This window comes from Sciurus carolinensis, chromosome 17 (assembly GCF_902686445.1).
Source record: "Sciurus carolinensis chromosome 17, mSciCar1.2, whole genome shotgun sequence".
NCBI classification, from domain to species: Eukaryota; Metazoa; Chordata; class Mammalia; order Rodentia; family Sciuridae; genus Sciurus; species Sciurus carolinensis.
Genome location: NC_062229.1, coordinates 38,311,602 through 38,330,131, shown reverse-complemented (window position 1 = coordinate 38,330,131; position 18,530 = coordinate 38,311,602). Strand labels below are relative to the sequence as shown.

General features: G+C 34.3%; 1 protein-coding gene across 8 annotated transcripts in view; it reads left to right on the top strand.

Moving 5' to 3' along the window:
* The window catches only part of Rbms3 (RNA binding motif single stranded interacting protein 3), a 662,520-nt gene that overhangs the window by 587,459 nt on the left and 56,531 nt on the right, over positions 1–18,530 (top strand). For 7 of the 8 annotated variants that reach the window (XM_047530655.1, XM_047530658.1, XM_047530653.1 and 4 more), the window contains 2 exons: positions 9,869–9,979; positions 17,709–17,756. In XM_047530655.1, coding sequence (XP_047386611.1) covers positions 9,869–9,979; positions 17,709–17,756 — 159 coding nt within the window. The remainder of the gene's footprint in view (positions 1–9,868; positions 9,980–17,708; positions 17,757–18,530) is intronic. The other variant, XM_047530657.1, reaches the window with a different exon arrangement.

Genomic DNA, 18,530 nt, shown 5'->3' with positions numbered 1-18,530 from the left:
GAAAAGTTTATTTTGGGCTCACAGTTGCAGAGGTTTCAGTACATAGTTGGCTGACTCTGTTGCTCTCACCAGAAGTAAGGCAGAACGTCATGGCAGAAGAGTTGGCAGAGGAAAGCTCCTCAGTTCATGATAGCCAGGAGCAGAGAATAAGCAGGAGGAGCTTGGGACAAAGTATATGAACCCAAAAGCAACCCCTGTGACCCATTTCCTCTAGCCATGCCCCACCTGCCTATAGTTACTACCACCTAGTAACCCATTTCAAATCATTAAGTCATCAAATGATTAATCCACCAATAAGGTCAATGACTCTCATAAACTAATTATTTCACTTCCTGCATTTACACAGAAGTTCTTGGGGACACCCCATATCCAAACTTAACAACACCACATATATTTTCATGACTCACATGTTGTGGGTGGTAGACATCTCCAGTTGAGAACTGATCATTGGTTATGTGATTGGAATCAAACACTAATATACACAAGTTCACCCTTTGTTGTTGAAGACAAGAAGCTTGCTAGAAAGATCATGAGGTCTTTCTATGAATAATTAATACTTCCATTGGCCTAGTAACCATGATCTCTTTAAGTAAAAATATAAAAGTAAAGAAATATAGTAACCTGACTGTATAATAAAATATTTTTAAAAAAATAATTTTAATAGGATCAGTTCTTTTAACCAGATATTAGAGTTTAATGATGCTAGAACTAAGTATTCATTGCATTTTTGATCAACAAACCACTTGGCCCCAAATTCTCAGATTTTCAGCTCCTCCTCTATAATATAATATACTTAAAATCTATTTCATAACTAGATTTTTAAAGAAGTTTATTCAAAACACTAATAACTACTACTAAACACATTTTGTTCATTTTAGTTGCAAAAGTGTAAAGGATTAGGGAGAGTCCTAATTATCTATGTACCTGATTTGGTAAGAAATACTTCAATGTGACATATTTACTTCATATTCACATTCAAAACAACACTATTATATTAGTAGGTACTTAACCAATAATTGAAATCATTATTCATACTTGAATAGGCATGGTATATAATTTGGGTTCCTTTAAGGGGGTCTCCATGGATAAAACTAATTTAACTTTGGTGTATTTTAGTATTACATTAAAAGACAATTAATGCTAACTGATTATAAAAGCAACCTGAATAATATTTGATTAAAGGCTAAGGAACTGAACAGACACTTCACAGAAGAAATACAGTCAATCAACAAACATGTGAAAAAAGTTCATCATCTCTAGCAATTAGAGAAATGCAAATCAAACCTACTTTAAGATTTCATCTCACTCCAATCAGAATGATAATTATCAAGAATATAAGCAATAGGATGTTTTGGCGAGGATGTGGAGAAAAATGTACACTCATACATTGCTGGTGGGACTGCAAATTGGTGCAACCACTATGGAAAGCAGTGTGGAGATTCCTCAGAAAACCTAGAATGGAACCTCCATTTGACCCAGCTATCGGACTCCTTGGTTTATACCTGAAGGACTTAAAATCTTCACACTACAGTGACACAGTCTCATCAATGTTTATAGCAGCTCAATTCACAATGGCTAAACTATGGAACCAACCTAGATGCCCTTCAACAGATGAATGGGTAAGGAAACTGTGGTATTTATACACAATGGAATAGTACTCATCCTTAAAGAAGAATGACATTATGGCATTTGCAGGTAAAATGGATGGAACTAGAGAATATCATGCTAAGTGAAATAAGCCAATCCCCCCCCCCCAATAAAAAGGCTGACTGTTTTCTCTGATAAGTGGATGCTGATCCATAGTGGGTTGTAGGGGATAGGGAAGATGAAGGAACTTTGGATTGTGCAGAGGGGAGGGAGGGAAGGGTGGGGCAGTGGGGATGGGAAGGACAACAGTAGAATGAGACAGACACCATTACCCTATATAAATGTATGATTACACTACTGGTGTGACTCAGCACCATGTATAGCCAGAGGAGTGAGAAGTTATGTTCCATTTGTGTCAAAATGCATTCTACTGTCATATATAACTAATTAGAACAAATGTTTAAAATGAAGAAGTAGAAGAAAAAAATTCTGTTTTTGTAACTAATAGATACTCTTTTGTTAGGGGACCCACATAGAGGACTCTTTGTCATTTATCAGTTAGCAATGGACAATGCCTTACTTTTAAAAGTCATTCTCCTGGTTCATAGCTATACTTTATCTAGTAATCCAAATATTATACCAGTTAAATCTAATCCTGTCCTAGCTAAGGAAAGAGAAACTCAGTCCAGTGAGTCACATTGCCAAAATAAGTACCAAAATATCTTTGAACTCAAAATGACCATATAGCCATTGAAAACCATAATAATCTTACTTCCTTGCTCTCTAGATTTGGGCATTTGATTTAAATAGCAGACTTGTAAAAAACTGGTTTGTATCTTCATCTCAGCACAGTATTTATGGTTTGCTGTTACTTGTAATGAAGAGACCATAGATAAATACTTTGCTCCATATTCTAATTACTACAGTTTCAAATTATTTCTAAATTTGTATAAATAGAGTTAATGAATGTATGTGTTTGTATATGCAAGGATTTCTGAACCTCAGTACTAATGATGTTTTTGGCTGGATAATTCTCTTTTTAAAAAATGTTTTTATTAGTGCAAATGTTAGGGTTCATTTTGACATAAGAGTACATGCATGAAATTTGTTCCATTTCAGTCCTCACTACTTCCCCTTTCCCTCCCCTTTCTTTCTCCTGTACCCTTTCCTCTTCTCTCCTTGACTTCCTTCCATTTATTTGTTATTTTTTAAATTGGTGCTTTATATGTATACAGAAAGCCAGAATTCACTGATATATATATATATATATATTATATATATTTATATATATACATGCACATACACATATACACATAGCATAATATAGTCAATATTCTGCAGTTGCTCCCTTTTCCTGTATCTCTTTGTCAATCCATATCTGCTACACCAATGCTCAATCTCTCTTAAATTTTCATGGGATACCTTCTCCCCCACTTCTCCTCCTCTTCCTCCTCCTCCTCTTCTTCTTCTTCTTCTTCTCCTTCTCCTCGTTTTCCTTCTCCTTCTTCTCCTTCTCCTCCTCCTCCTCCTCCTCTTCCTTCTTCTTCTTCGTACTCCTCCTCCTCCATGTATGACTCTCAACTTCCTGAGTTTGGCTTATTTCACTTAGCATGATATCCTCCATTTCCATCCATTTACCAGAAAATACCATAATTTCATTCTTTTTTTAATAACTTAAGTAAAACTCCATTTCTTGTGTGTATCACATTTGTCTCTTGATGGGCACCTGAGCTGGTTCCATAACTTGACTATTGTTTGAATTGCATCACTATAAACACTGATGTGCCTTATTACTATTGTATGCTGATTTGAGTTCTTTTAGAAAAATGCCAAGGAGTGGCATAACTGGGTCATATGGTGGTTCCACTTCTAGTGTTTTAAGGAATCTCCATACTACTATCCCAAGTGACTATACCAACTATCAGTCCCACCAACAGTGTATGAGTGTACTTTATTCCCCATATCCTCACCAGCATTTTATTGTGGGGAATTGTTCTGTTTGTTGTAGGATGTATATCAATGGCACCTACCCACTAGGTGTGATTAATACCTCATCCCAATTTTGAGCAGCAGAAATATCTCTGGAAATTGCAAAATCAACACTGGTTGAGAAACACTTCAAAATATACATACAAAAACCCTTTTCATTGTAATAATTTGCACAGATATGGCATTGGTAGACGTTTTTACATTAAGTAGATTTCAGATCTTTTTTTAAGGATATAGTGGTCAAAGATAAGAAAAAAATCAGAAATATGTGAACTGAACCATGGTTTTAAAACTGAACTGCCCCTTGTAAAATCAAGTTTTTTTCAGAGTTTTGAAATATTCTTTGTTCCGATCAAGTATTTTTAGCTTTCACATATGAGAAAGAACACATAGTATTTTTCTTTCTGAATCTGACTTATATCTTATAATGTAATATCTTGTAGTTTCATCCATGTTGCTACAAATAACGGGATTTCATTCTTTTTTGTGGCTGAATGATATTCTCTTATGTATGTGTGTGTGTGTGTGTAACATTTTATCATTTTATTTATCCATTTATCCCTTCAAGGGACACCTAGGTTAATTCCATACCTTACCTAATGTGACTAGTCCTGCAATAAACATGGATGTAAAGGCATCTCTTTGGAAGGTTGATTTTGTTTCCTTTGAATATATAACATAGTGTGGGATAACTGGATCATTTGGTAGATCTATTTTTAGTTTTTTTGAGGAGTCTCATAGGACACCATCTCACATCAGTTAGAATGGTAACAATAATAGCAAATACTGATAAGAATGTGGAGAAAAGGGATCTCTACTACCCTTTTGATAGGAATATAAACTAGTAGAGCCGTTGTGGGGAATACTATGGAAGTTTTTTAAAAAACTATGTAACTTATGATTTTGAGTTTCATTCTCTCATTATTCTTCCAATAAATATTTAAGAAGCATATATTATGTACCCCATACTATAAACAGCACCATAGACATTTAAGAGGGGGAAATAAAACAGACACAATGTCAACCATTTTAAATTGGACAATTAAATCAGAAATGCTGGTAAATGTTAACCATTGTTAATTTAATAGAATAATTAGCACTATCAATATATAAAATTAATTTACAAAGACTGTTTTAAGTATTTATGGTATGCCATTTCTATTTATAGAGATTACAGAAGTGTAACATTTTTTTTTTTCCATCTTGTAAGGCATACCACTGAAAGAAGCAATCAGAGAATAATGAGAGGAAAGGGTTGGATTCTGAGGGCCAGTGTGGTTGCCAGATTACCATGTTGGAGATCATTACAGAATGCTTCCAAAGATGAGAGTTAACGTGTTGGCCACAGCTTACTTGATTTGAAGCATGATTTTTAAAAGTGAGATTGCCCCTCCAACATATCTAAAGATTAGGGATTATCTGTAAAGATGCTAAGGATGAGGGAAATTTCTTGTTCCTTTTTTTCTCTCTCCCAAAACAACCCTTCTTCAACCCTGTCCTCTGCCCACACCCTAAAAACACCCAGGCTGCCATCGACCCATGAAAGAGATTAAACATCTCTGCACACACTGTAAAGCAAGGGATGTTTCACAGTAATTTTGTAGGACACTATGTTTGTATAACTATTCTTCAAGTTAAATTAAATACCTTTATGCCATGCACATTATGAAATTACTGTTACTATTTGAAAATAAGTTACACTTACTAGTTTATTTATAACCTTATATTATTCTCTGCACTTTGTTTTATTCATGTCAAATAGCCTGTTGTAGACACTTAACTAGATATTTATTCTACACAAACTTAATTAGATATTTATTCTAGAAATTAACAAAGGGGCAAAAATCTGACACACAAGAAAGAAGAATAAGATGCTTAAACCACATTTGTCAAAGTTTAGGTTGAATTACTATTAAAAACTCCAATAAAGTTTTGCATAAATTGTTATTAGAAATAGTATAATATGGACCATAAGTATTTTGATATTAATCATTTGATAAGAGAAGAAAGGGAAATGATATTTCTTTTTTCTTTTTTTTTCATTCATACCCTCCAATAACTTGTCTTCTTTTATTGTCTAACTAACCTTCATACCTTTTGCTTTTACATTTGTATGATTTAAATACAAGACTTACTAGGATTCCAAATAGGAAGAACTCTCAAATGCATTATAATACAACCAAACTGGTTAAATGGAAGCATGTCAAGTCCAGCTTAGACCTGAATTATGTAGCTCAACAGAAGTGCAGACTTAACCTTTTTGAATGAAATGAAGTATAATGTGATTATTAGATACAGGCCTGTGCCTTCTACTAAGACTGAATTAAAACAAAGAATGGATAAACAGTATAAATAAAATAGAGGCAAGTATTTGCCTCTAGAATCGTAATATTGGTTAGACAATTGCTATTCATAGGGAGAGTATAGTTTTCAAATTTTAATGTGTACCAGAATCACCTGCAGAGTTTGTTAAAACACATTCAGGGCCTAAAATGCAGAAAGTCTAATACTTGGTCTGTTGCTGCTATGGACCCACTAGCCATAGTTGGAGTATCTCTGGTCTTGCATGCCGATTGGCACAAGAGTACTAATTGGTTCACATCCTGGCATTACTACAGAGTTAAAAACCAGCCATGGGTGCTCTTGAAGGGAGAGAAGCTGCCCAATGTTTTCTTTGATTTGCATGGTCTTATATTTCAGTTGGGAAATGGATGAACTTGCAAAGACTTCAAATTGCTTTCAAATATTGGCAGAAGGTTAACAGCACACATGCTTTTCCACCCTTAGGTCAGGTATATTAATTCATACAGGAAGATCTTTGGAAACTTTACCCAAATTACTGTTGAATTGTTTATTTGAGAACGAGGGTGACTGGATCTAGCCTTTGTCTGTTGAGTGGGAGCAGCTTTGTTTTTCACAAGCGGTGACTAAAATGGACCAGACGTTCCCATCATCTGCCTGGTCACTGTGCTTTTTAGTGGAATTACAGCATGCTACAATATTTTTCTTTGCAGCTTAAACATTGAGCAAACCCAGACATCCGGAGACGCTAAAATGAAAAATCTGTTTCCTCTTGCTTTGCCATTTGCCAAGTGAACTCTGTCAGACAGCACATTCTATACATTTCAAGTAAACGAAATTACCCTTAATGTGTTGGCAACATCTGTCACAAAACACTCTTCAGTCTATGGCTTAAATGCGTTGAGTGGAAATAGACTTGACAGTGTATTTAATGAGGTACAATTATGGTCGAGGGCACTGGTTTTTACCTTAGCAACCATAAAGTTTTTCTTTTCTTTTACATCTTCCTTTTCTCTTTTCTTGTTTTTTGTTTGTTTTTGGACTATGTGATACATAAAAGATTTGCTTATCTTTGATAAGCAAAGTATTGATAAGGACCTATCTTTGTTGTAGATAATCAACACTTAAAACTCTAAATGGTCCCTGACAAAGTATCATCAAAAGAAATTCATTTCACTAAGGGATTCCCCTCCATTATTTCCAGTTAATTCACTAATTATAAATTTCTTCTGTTCCCTTGAGATTAAAGACTTGATGTTCTTAGTAAGATATGAAAATTCTTTATCCACTGAATATTCATATTGAATATGAACAAGAATGTACATTCTTCTCTAAGCTCACCTACAAATTTTTATGTTATTGTTCATTTATTTACAATAACTGATCTATTTAAGAAAGGATTTTTTTCCCTTTCCATTCTGTGCCTCATGCTGCTATTTACAATTTTAAATTATGATAAATGCCTTCCCACTTTTCCTTTTGATTCTCTGGTTCTTGGTTTATACACAGAAGCAGCACACAGGCATTTGTAATCAAATGAGTCCCTATTCACTGCTTTCTAAGAGACCAGTCAGTCAGTCCTTCCTAAATTAATTCCAAGTGCAGGCATTCAATCCTTCTATTCTTATCAGGCATAAATTTTGATTGATCCCTCACATTCTGGCCTACCTCTTTTGCATACAACCTCCCAAACAAAAAAGGAAAGTCTACCTCACATGCCCTTAGGGAATGCCATGGGGAAAGGGCAATCTCCCGGGCCCTGAGAAGAAAGTGTCCTCACAAACACAATTTGGTCTTTATCTATGATTTACATAAATGATCCTTGAATGAGGGACTTCTGTAGTTGTGGCAGTTCAGCTCTGTTGAAATGCCTAGGGGCAGATATCTAAGAAAGTGTAAGTCTCAAATTCAAAGAAAGAATTGAAGTCTGGTGCCTGCTCAGGATTGGTATGTTGTAAAAGTGCCGCTTTTTGGTTAACAGTTCTCCAGGACTTCCATCTTAACTCTGAGGTTATTCTATAATTTATCCCTAGGTGATTTAAGAAGAACCCTAGTTCTTCTTAAAGTGTTTACTTCTGGTCTGGCACAACAAATACCTGAAATGAAGGCCAGTAAGTATTTTTTTTAAAAAAAAGGAAAAATTGGTAACATTGGTACAGAATATCGGAAAGCAGGAAGAAAAAGTGATCTGTCTAAATTAAAATTAAGTAAAAGTTCATCTTAGTTATTATATTTCTCATTTAAGAAGTATCCTGATGAATGATAATTCAATAAAGCATCAAGAAATTCAAAAAAACACAAATGTATAACCTTGTTTAATTGCAAACCACAGGCCTATGAAATAGCATTTATTTTCTGATTGATTTCAGCATGCAAGTCCAAATGTCTTTGTGAACAAATATGGTTCTATAGATCAAGTATTTCCAAATATTTGATTCAATTTGTATTCTCCCTCACAAAGAATGAGGAGGAACCCATAGAGAAGGTTGAGTAGTAGCCTATCTTTTAATAGATGCTGTGAGAAAGTTGGATTTGAATAATACCATAAGTAATTGATCATCCTGAGCCAAAATATTTTAGGAAATATTTGCTCATGGGTAATTAGTTTGGGTGCTGAGATCTTGTTATCTACATGCATGTGTCCTAGTTCTGTTTCTTCAAAATATTTATATACACAGAGAAAAAAAGTAACAGTGAAGAAAATAATGTTTAGGGGAAAATAATTTTTTCAGGTACAAATTATTTTATTACAACTGAATATTTAAATGGGTTGTTGTATCATGAACTTCTGACTTTATTATAATCTTTGAAATGATGTATTATCATTATATCATCTGACAGATTCCATCCAACCCTGGTTTTTAAATTTTGCTTTTAAAAAATATTGTCCTTAGTAGGATAGGGAAAGAGGAGTGGAAGGATACCAGGTCCTGACTCCATTCTTCACTAACCTTGTAACACCTGGTGCATGCATGGAAATTTTTCAAGTGTACACTTTTTTTTGTATTTCCAACAGTTACAAAGAATCAAAACATGAATTCTAGTAGAACACCTTTCAAAACATCTTATAAAAAAAAAAACTTGACAATTTCCTTTGTTAAAAATTATAATTTATGGTTGAACATAAAAATTCAACCAGCTTTAATGGAGCTCTGTATTCTTCTGAATTGTGTAAGAAGCACAGATAGAAAGTAGGTCAAAAGATCAGGAGAAAAATACATGAAAAACAGAAACTTTAATTTTTAGGTCACTGATGTTAGATTTTAATATATCCTTTAAAGACATTCAGTCAAAAAAAAAAAAAAAACCATCTGAGCTTGCATTATTCTCCCAGAGTTATATTGTACAGAGACCATCAAAAATTACCTATCTATCCAGGTGCAGTATGTAGGCCTAGAACCCCAGCTACAGGGGAGGCTCAGGCAGGGGAATTGCAAGTTTGAGGCCAGCCTGGGCAACTTGAGAGACTTTGTCTTAAAATAAAAACTAAAATGGGCTGTGTATATATGTCAGTGTTAGAGCACCCCTGGGTTCAATCCCCAGTACCAGGGGGTGGAGGTAAAAATTATTTATATAAATCATGGACAAGTGGAATAAACCCAAAAGCTCATGGAATATCAAAAATATTAGTGAATTTCCATTAATCTTCATATTTTTTTTAGCCAGAGAAATTTACATGTAGAGCAATGAAAGGAAGGCTATATATGACTTATTTAAATACATTTTACATCAAATGTTGGAAATATAAATGACGTATTTTTAGATATATCACATATAAATCACATCAGAAAAAAGGAAGTTGCTAATGGCACCTATTTAGCAGGCACAAAATGACAAGAAAGAACATAAAAATCATATGAAGCTAAATTCAGTCTTTTCAGTGAAAAGTAAATACATGTGATATTAACAGAAAAACATAGTTACTGTACTTATTTTTTTTTTTTAAATTTCCCTGTGGAATGTTTTCAGATGAGCATTTATGTGCTTGTAGGGTGCTGTGATTACACCAACAATGGACCATCCTATGTCAATGCAGCCAACCAACATGATGGGTCCCCTGACACAGCAGATGAACCACCTTTCATTGGGCACAACAGGAACGGTGAGTTAAAGTTTTTGTTTTGTTTTCTTGGATTTCAGGAAGATACAATACTCTGCGTTCATTACCATTATGAGTGAAACTGGTTCTGAACATTCATCTAACACACCTTTCAGATTCCAGTGTGAATAAGCCATATTCTGCATATGTATTCAATTCCAGGGCACATTTAGTCATATTGACTAGGCTATGGGTTCAACTGTATTGCATTTAAATTTCAGTTAGAACACAGTGTGCAAGGTATAAGGTCTGTTTTGGAAAGGAATCATCTTGCACTCATCTGCAAACCTAGAACCTGTGATTATGAACTTGAACCTGGTTTTCTTTACCCAGCTTCTTATCAGTTCAGCCAATATATCATTAACAGGTTCTACACAAGTAAGGGGCCAGTCAACTATGCTCATGCAAAAGATTTTTTATTTACCATCAATGTTTAAATTAATGAAAAGCTATTGAGAACGTGGCATGATTGAGTTCTTTTAATCTTTTGGAAAGGATGACATTGATGATATTGAAAAGAAAGGAAGGGAATCTAATGTGCTTGATGCTTTCTTATAGGTTGGATATTTTTGACTAGTCATTTTTTTTTCCTTGAGGAACAGAAGTGTACTGAAAAATATCTATTGCAATTTCGATTTTATATCAACAAAGCATTTGGAATTATGGGCAAAACTTCACTTTTTTATTTTAGAGATAATTCAAAATGGCAAATATAACCTAAAATAACTGAAATTTTTACCATTTTAAAGAAGGGTAAAAACATGATATCAGCAGCAAAAGTTTTTTCATTAATGTTACTGTGGATAATATCAGTTTTAAAGATTTAGAAAGAAAAACAGATTTTATTCCAACTGAAACAGCTTAAATATTATAGAAAGAATACTGGACCAGGAGTCAAGAATCCTAGATCTAAATCTTTATTAAGATCTTCTTTTCTTTCTGTCCTTGGGAAAATAATATCTTCTGGTCACAATTTCCTTCTTCATATACTTGAAATTTTGAACTTGATATATGGGGCCCTTCAACTCTATAATATTATATCCTTAAACCTGTATGTATCTTAGTCACCACTTTTGGGTGGTGAGATGCTGGGATCATTTGCAGATATCTGTGTAAACTGTATACACTAACTGTGTTTTGGAAATGTTACCTTATAACAGTGGCTATCATATAGAGATTGTTGACTCATAGGCTTTATGGAATATAAGAAAGTTTCTGACATGACCACTGAGGCCTCACCAATATGCCTTAAATAAGAAAATCCATACACCTTAATGGAAAGAATCACATTGTTTCAATAAAGGCATTTAGTTTTATTAACATGAACAAAGAGCCTCTAAGGCCTCAGTTGTTGAACAACAAAAAGCAATTGATAACTTACCTATCTGAATGCTTGGGCTGGATCAAATTTTCTTAGGTTTCAGATAGAGAGTTTTGGAAGTCATTCCTCAGACTATAATATAACAATTATAATTTTAGGTATAAACTATGGTACAGATAATTTTCATCAAAGAGATGAAGTTTAAAGATGGTATTCTTATTGCTTTCAGTAATATATAAAGATTTATTTGTAGTCACTTTGTGTATTACTAATAAAGCAGATCCCAAGTATAATATTTTATTTATTTATTTATTTATTTATTTACTTATTTATTTACTTATTTATCTATCTATCTATCTTGGTGCTGGGGATTGAACCCAGGGCCATGTGCATACTAGGCAAGTGCTCTACCACTGAATTACATCCCCAGCCCAGTTGAAGTGTTGGGAGGCCTAAAGTTTATCATGTTACCATTATAGATCTCCCTCCATATCACCTTCCCTTTCCTTCAATGATTATTAATTCCTTATGAGCAAAGAAATGCAATTTTAGTGTATTGAATGATAAACTAGAATTTGGTAAAGCAAAAAAGAAACTACAATGTAACACATAGAAACCCTTTATAAATTTTATCTGTTGGAACCTAAAACAAAACCAGTATTTGCTAACATTCACATTTTTGAACTAGCGAAAATATAAGAGCTAGGTTAAGTGAATATATGACTGGAATCCTTTTGCAAATTAAAAAATAAGCTAAAAGATATAGAACAGACACAGAATTATAATAATCATTGATTCAACAAGAAACGTATGATTGTGTATTTGAACATTTTCAACAAGCATGCATTTATATGTGACCACAAGTTTTAACCAGCTGGTAACAGCCAATAATAATAGTAATTCAATAATGATATACACTGCTCCCTTACTTAGAGAGAAGTTGTGAGTGTGTGCTTCACTTTAGCACCAAATTTCCTCTAGCTTTTTATGTTTTTCCATTCACTTCTTCCTTTACATTTACAACTAAATAATGCTTAGAAACATTATAAACCTTTGTATAACATGATAGTATGCAAAAGTTTAAAATTTAATGAGGTTTTAGAGAAGCAGAAAAAGGCTGTATTACTTTGTTGATTCATTCAACAAAATACCATTGAGTGTGTTTAGTGTTCAAAATTCTTTTATAGTTTTTCTTAAACTCTAACTATAATACTTTGATATGCTATCATATATTCATTTTATCTGAATTTTTCATTGGCATTTGGAGTGGCTATTATGTAGTGGAGGTTGACTTTTTAAATTGCAGTTTCCCACCTAATTCCTTCTTTCTAACATCGTCCACTGATGGGAAAGCAGCCTGGAATCATGGAAAGTCCAATGAGCTTTGGAATCAAACTTGAGTTCTAAGCCTGGCTCTACCCCTTCATTAAGCTGTGCATGTTTAAGCAGCAGATTACTTATCTATCCTCCTTGAACTTTTGCTTCATCTTTTACAAGTGGGAATAATAATATTTATATCCTGGAGATGTTGTGAATGCTAAATTATAGTGTACCTAGTGCAGTGTTGGTACACAGCATGTGCTTATAAAATGAGCTGCCCTTATTCCTTTTCCTCTAGTGGATTATAAGTAGTGGAGTCTAGTCCAGGTCTACAGAAGGATTGGAGCACTCTATTTAATCCACAGTACAACTACTTCATCTGCTCCATTTCAAGTCATGTAACTGATTTCTTTTAAAGTTCTCACCCCTTTAGCTGCTAACATAGGCTTTCAGGGTGAAAACTCAAATTTCTATGAAGCCTGGCAAAGTCACACTAATGAATGAAGTTGACTGAGTTCAAGCATATACCTTGGAAATATATTTTCAAACTTTCTCTATATTTTCCAGTTTCATAAATATTGTCACATCATATATACATGATATTCAGATTTTATTTTAGATATTTTTTATGCAATAAGAATAATATCTCTTCCTGAGTGTTGGACAAACAATAGGGAGAGGTGGTACATTTGGCAGCCTGGAATATGGACACCTTTTCTAGGGACCACAGCCATTGCTGAACTCCAGGCAGTTATTGCTATACAGAAGTACAGATCCAGAGTAGTCTCACCTTCCAATTTTTCAAGATAAACTGAATATTTGAATTTTGATGTGAAACTTACTTATATTCAAATATTGAACCCAGTTTATCTCCAGAGCTCCCAGTTTGTAAGTATTGCCCATGACTGTTCTGGTTTTCCCCCAAATACTCAGACCATTCTTTCTCTTTTCTTTCATGGGTTGCTAAACCAGGATTTCATTATTAACTTATTGCTCAGGCCACATGATTTCCTTAAGCAATCTTATCCACTTTCATGATTCTGAACCCTGCCTTCCATGCTGAAGACTGTTAAGTCTGAGTCTTCAGTGCTAACCCCATTTTAGAAAGGTGAACTCATTTATCCAACTACTTCCTATCTCCATGTAACTTTCCCTCCAACTTCTCAGAGTCAGCATGGCCCCAACTAATCTCCTGAGCTTTCCCTGAGCTTTCTTCTAACGAAACCCTCTTCATCTTGTGTGTTCCTGTCCCAGTTTTCTTTCAAGTGTATGCTATGACCAAACTAATGCCAGCAGCCAAACCATACACCTAGGATTTCCATCTGGACCTGTTTCTTCTCCCTCACCACCATATACAATTATTTTTTAAGACTCACTGATTGTGTCTCATTGATGTGGATTGTGCCAAACACATCCTGTCTTAAACATTTCCAGAGTCTCTGCTCTGGGCCTTGTTTGGTTCAGTGTGATAGTCTACTAACTGCACTTGCTTTCAATCTGGATGTTCTCTAATCCATTCTCTGCCATTTTGCTACAGGCAGGTGATCTAAAACTATACAACTGTGTCTCTATCCTGGGACTCCTCCGAGACTTTCAGAGATCTGAACTCATAAAAATTCTGCAAAACAAGATGTGAGAAATGAGGAATAAGATTAAGACAGAGACCTCAGCTCCAGGAGCAGATGGATCCCCAGGGCAGAGCACAGTGAAATCCAGTGAATCAAAGTAGGCAGTGCTCAGGAATGATGTGGGGAGATAGAGCTAGATTAGAATTTTTCATTTTTAGAAGGGTGTCGACAGCCACAGATTTTGTCCCACTTCATTTTAAGATTCCTGGCTAAAGGAATTGCATTGAGCCAAAACCTCTTTTGATCTTCATAAAGGAGATATATTTCATCCCATATAACCCCAAATTTTGAAGTGGGTATCATGTAGTTAAATTTACCTTTCTCTATAATTTGTCACTTAAAAAATATTTATTGTTCAATTCTCCACCTGTTTTTAAGCTGGACACAATCTGTAGGCTTTAAGAGAAATGAATCACATACAAACAGTGTAACTCTTTTGTTCCCTGGCTCTGCTGACCTTGAAGAATTTTTCTAGCTTTCTGCTTTTGTTTGCTTTTTTGTCAGAGGATTCCTTTGATGGAATCAAAGCCCCATTATCCATATTTTCTTATCACTTTATTGTAAGCTTTAGCAGAAGCCACTGGGGACTTTACTATGTTATGAGAATCTCTGAATTGCATGACAATCTTGTTTTACAAGTTTCTTATCTCTTTTTTATTTGTTCAGTTGCTGGTCACCAGTGGTTTACAGTGTCACCAGAATCTGTTGAAAAAATAAAAAGATTTTGTTCTGAAGGTTCCTTATCTGCAGTTCACTTTGTGTTCTCCAAGTCTCTGATGATTTATGACATCATTGGATTCCCATGGTGTAACCATAGCTACTCACACAAATTATCTTGTAATTGGTTCATGGTTCTCTAGTGTCTTTTAGTCACACTACTCCTTCACTGCTCCAAAACTCCTATGGTACCAGGTGAAAATTATTCAGTGTCTTTTATCCATTATTGGATACGAATATAAGTATCAAGATGAAGAGTTATAAGAAGTAACACAAGGTTTCAGATTGATTCCTAATTCAGTAAATAGTATCATAAAATAATAATGATTACATTTCCTTAAATGATTTTTTCAGGAAAAAGTCAACTAAGTACAAACTGTTGAATATGAGAGAGAAAATAGAGATTAAGGAGAAATAGTGTTAAAAATTTAGTCTTCTTGTGCAATAAAAGACCTTTGAAAGGGTAGGTGTACAATATAAATAATGAACAAGTAGACATTAGGTGAAAGTCTAGTATCAAGAAGTAATTTATTTGCTAGTACTAAACTTTTTCTGTTTATAAAAATGGATGAGTTCAAATACATTTACAATAGAAGAGTTCTAACACATAAAATGCCAAAGAACATGAACAGATAGTTGATAAAGAAGGAAATAGAATGCTAAAAAAATAAGGAAAAAAATGTAATCAAAGAAACAAAGTATAGAGTCAAGTCACACATGCTTGCTTGCCTAACACACACACACACACATACACATTTCATCAAAGAAAATCATCACAATCATGCACATTGTTGACGAAGGTGTAGGAAAATAAGCATTGTTACACATGGATTATATCATGTAGTAACATAAATTTGCACAAGAATCAGTAGAATAGCAAGATGGGAAGTCAAAACACTTCAGAACATTCATCCTGGCTGAACAAATAGTTAAAGTTTTGAGAAGTCAGTCTATAAAAATATTCTAAAATAACAGAATAGCTTTTATGCCTCACAAATGTTTGATGCAGCATTTTTTTATTATATCTAGAAAACAACCACTAAAACATAAACTATCCATAAACTCAAAATGTAATGCCTACATTGTGAAAGTTTAAAATAATCAGGAAAAGAGTTATTTAACTATTAAAGCAAAAATGTTGAATATAAATTCATACATATGAGTACAAGATCAACTGGAAAATACTTACAAAATAATGCTATAGAGAAATACAAAGCAATTTTGACTATTTTGAGAGATGGGGTTGGGGTTAATATCTATTTTAAACATTATACTTTTCTGTGTTCTCTAGTAATCAACAATGAACATTATTTGTTTCTATTATTTACTTTTAAATGTTATATATTTTGGGAAATATCAATGGTGTAATCCAAAAATTAACTTTTTGTTTGCTGTTTTTGTTTTGGAGTGATTATGATGTGTGATTGTAATTTTTTTCTTAAAGGTAATTGGTGATTATTACCACTATTAACAAAGCATTTGGAGAACACTTTAAAAATTATCCTACCTCTTCTAGGTTTGGGGATTATAATTAATTCATTAGTTCACTTACCTATTTTGAAAAACTAAATAACTCTTAACAGGTTTATTTGCATTTGAATCTTTTGATTGGTGTTCACTGCAGTTGGTCAAAGTGCTTTGCTATGTTCAAGTTCTAATCTATCTTCACACATGCCATTGACTCTAGGGCGTGATTAATATTACCTTTTTGTGGCAAGGAGATAAAAGTGAGAATTTTATGATAGTCCCAAAGTTATCAAATTGCTGGGAAAATGAAGTTTGGGGCTTTAACTTTTAAAATGGAATACGGATCATATGATTAAGAGTTCTTACAAGAGCATCTATTTAATCATGTTTTGGCAGTTGATTTGAATGTGTATAATACCAGGTCCCTTTTATAATTTATCACCCCAAGGAGAGTTGGGGCAGGTTTAAAATTTTCTTTTTTTAGAAGGGGGACTAAGGCCACAGACTATGTCCCACTTTCTTTTTTAAGATCCCTGGCTAAAGGAATTGTATTGAACCAAAGCCTCTTTTTCATCTTCAAAAAGCAGATATATTTGGCCCCCCATGACCCTACATTTTGCAATGACTGCCATATAATTTAATGAAGCTTTCTCTCAAATTTTCCCCCTCCAATGTTAGGACAGTTTGGAAAAAAAGAAAACTAAGCTGTTTAATGGGTTCTGGTCTTTGTATCCCTGGTCCCAGAATTTCTAACACAAAGAGCTCCTCCACCCAGGGCAGGAAGCACCGTCTGCTCTGCCTCCGATCAGAACTGCAGCTGAATAACTACTCAGGAAACTTGGGCTTCAAAATGCATATGCCTCCACAGAGTCTGAGAATGTGCAAATGTTTCATTTTTCTCCTTTAAATTTTAGTTGCTCCTGTTGTTCTCCAGGACTTTGCTTCATACCATATTTTGGGTACCCTCCGAATATAAAATTTTGTGTCATCCAGGGAGGATAAAAATTTCATATTGATGTGCTAAAGGAGGGACCAAACAGGCTGAGGGAGATGACAATGTCCCTGTTGTCCCAGAGGGTCATGTTGGTTCAACCAATATGTGCAGTGTGAGGGTAATGGGAACCATAGTGTCACCTGTGAACTAGGGTCTGAATGCCTTGAAGGCTTGGGGTGAAGTGACCTTGTGACACACAATGGGCCGTTAGTTTTAAAGCTAAAATTCTATTTTATTTTCTTTTGTACTTCATTGCATTCTTTCTCATGCTCTTTTCATTCAAAGATTCAATCCCAAGACAGGATTATGATACTCCACCAGCTGTTGTGTCAGGTAGGAAAATTCTCATTCCTTTAAGACTTGATTGGAGGGGAGAGATGGAGGTTGCCTGCTTTTCTTCACAACTCTTGAAAGCAGTGATTCTCAATAGGGGTGACTACAGGAAATTTGAATGTCAGTTTGGCAGGGGGTATATGTAGTTCTGAAAAGTATATTTAATATCATAATCCAGCTTTATGACTGGAAAATAAATATATCCCCTTTAAATAGAAAGGAAGAACTCAAAGACACATTGTCTCTCAAGGATACACAGAAGATAGAGTCTATGTTCTCTGTATCAGTCATTCTTGGCATTGGACAAGGTTGCCAGAATTTTTAAAAAGGGGGAGAAGGATTTCATATTTAGCAAAAAATGAAAAATAAAAGGGTACAGATTAATAATCATAGATTGAGAAGCACTGCTTTAGAGACCAGAATTCTTCTGAAATCAGAAAATCATCCCATTTTGCTTGCTCGGCATCCAGCACAGGATCAGACATATAGTAGGTACTCAATATAACTATTTGTTGAATGAATCAAAAATTTAAATTGATTCCCAAAATTATAGAAGTGAAGCCACCTTTATTCCATTTGTACAGTAAAATGGCGGAACAACACATCAGGATCTTGAGGATTTTAATTACCAACATTTAAGTTGTTTCATAAAATTTAGTGGTGCAGCCAGGGAATGTGTGTGTGTGTGAAGAAGTCAGTTCTTATTTTAAAATGCACAGATCTTGTGCTTTTATATTAAGTTTGAATCTTGGTATCTTGCAAAGTAGAAAATGG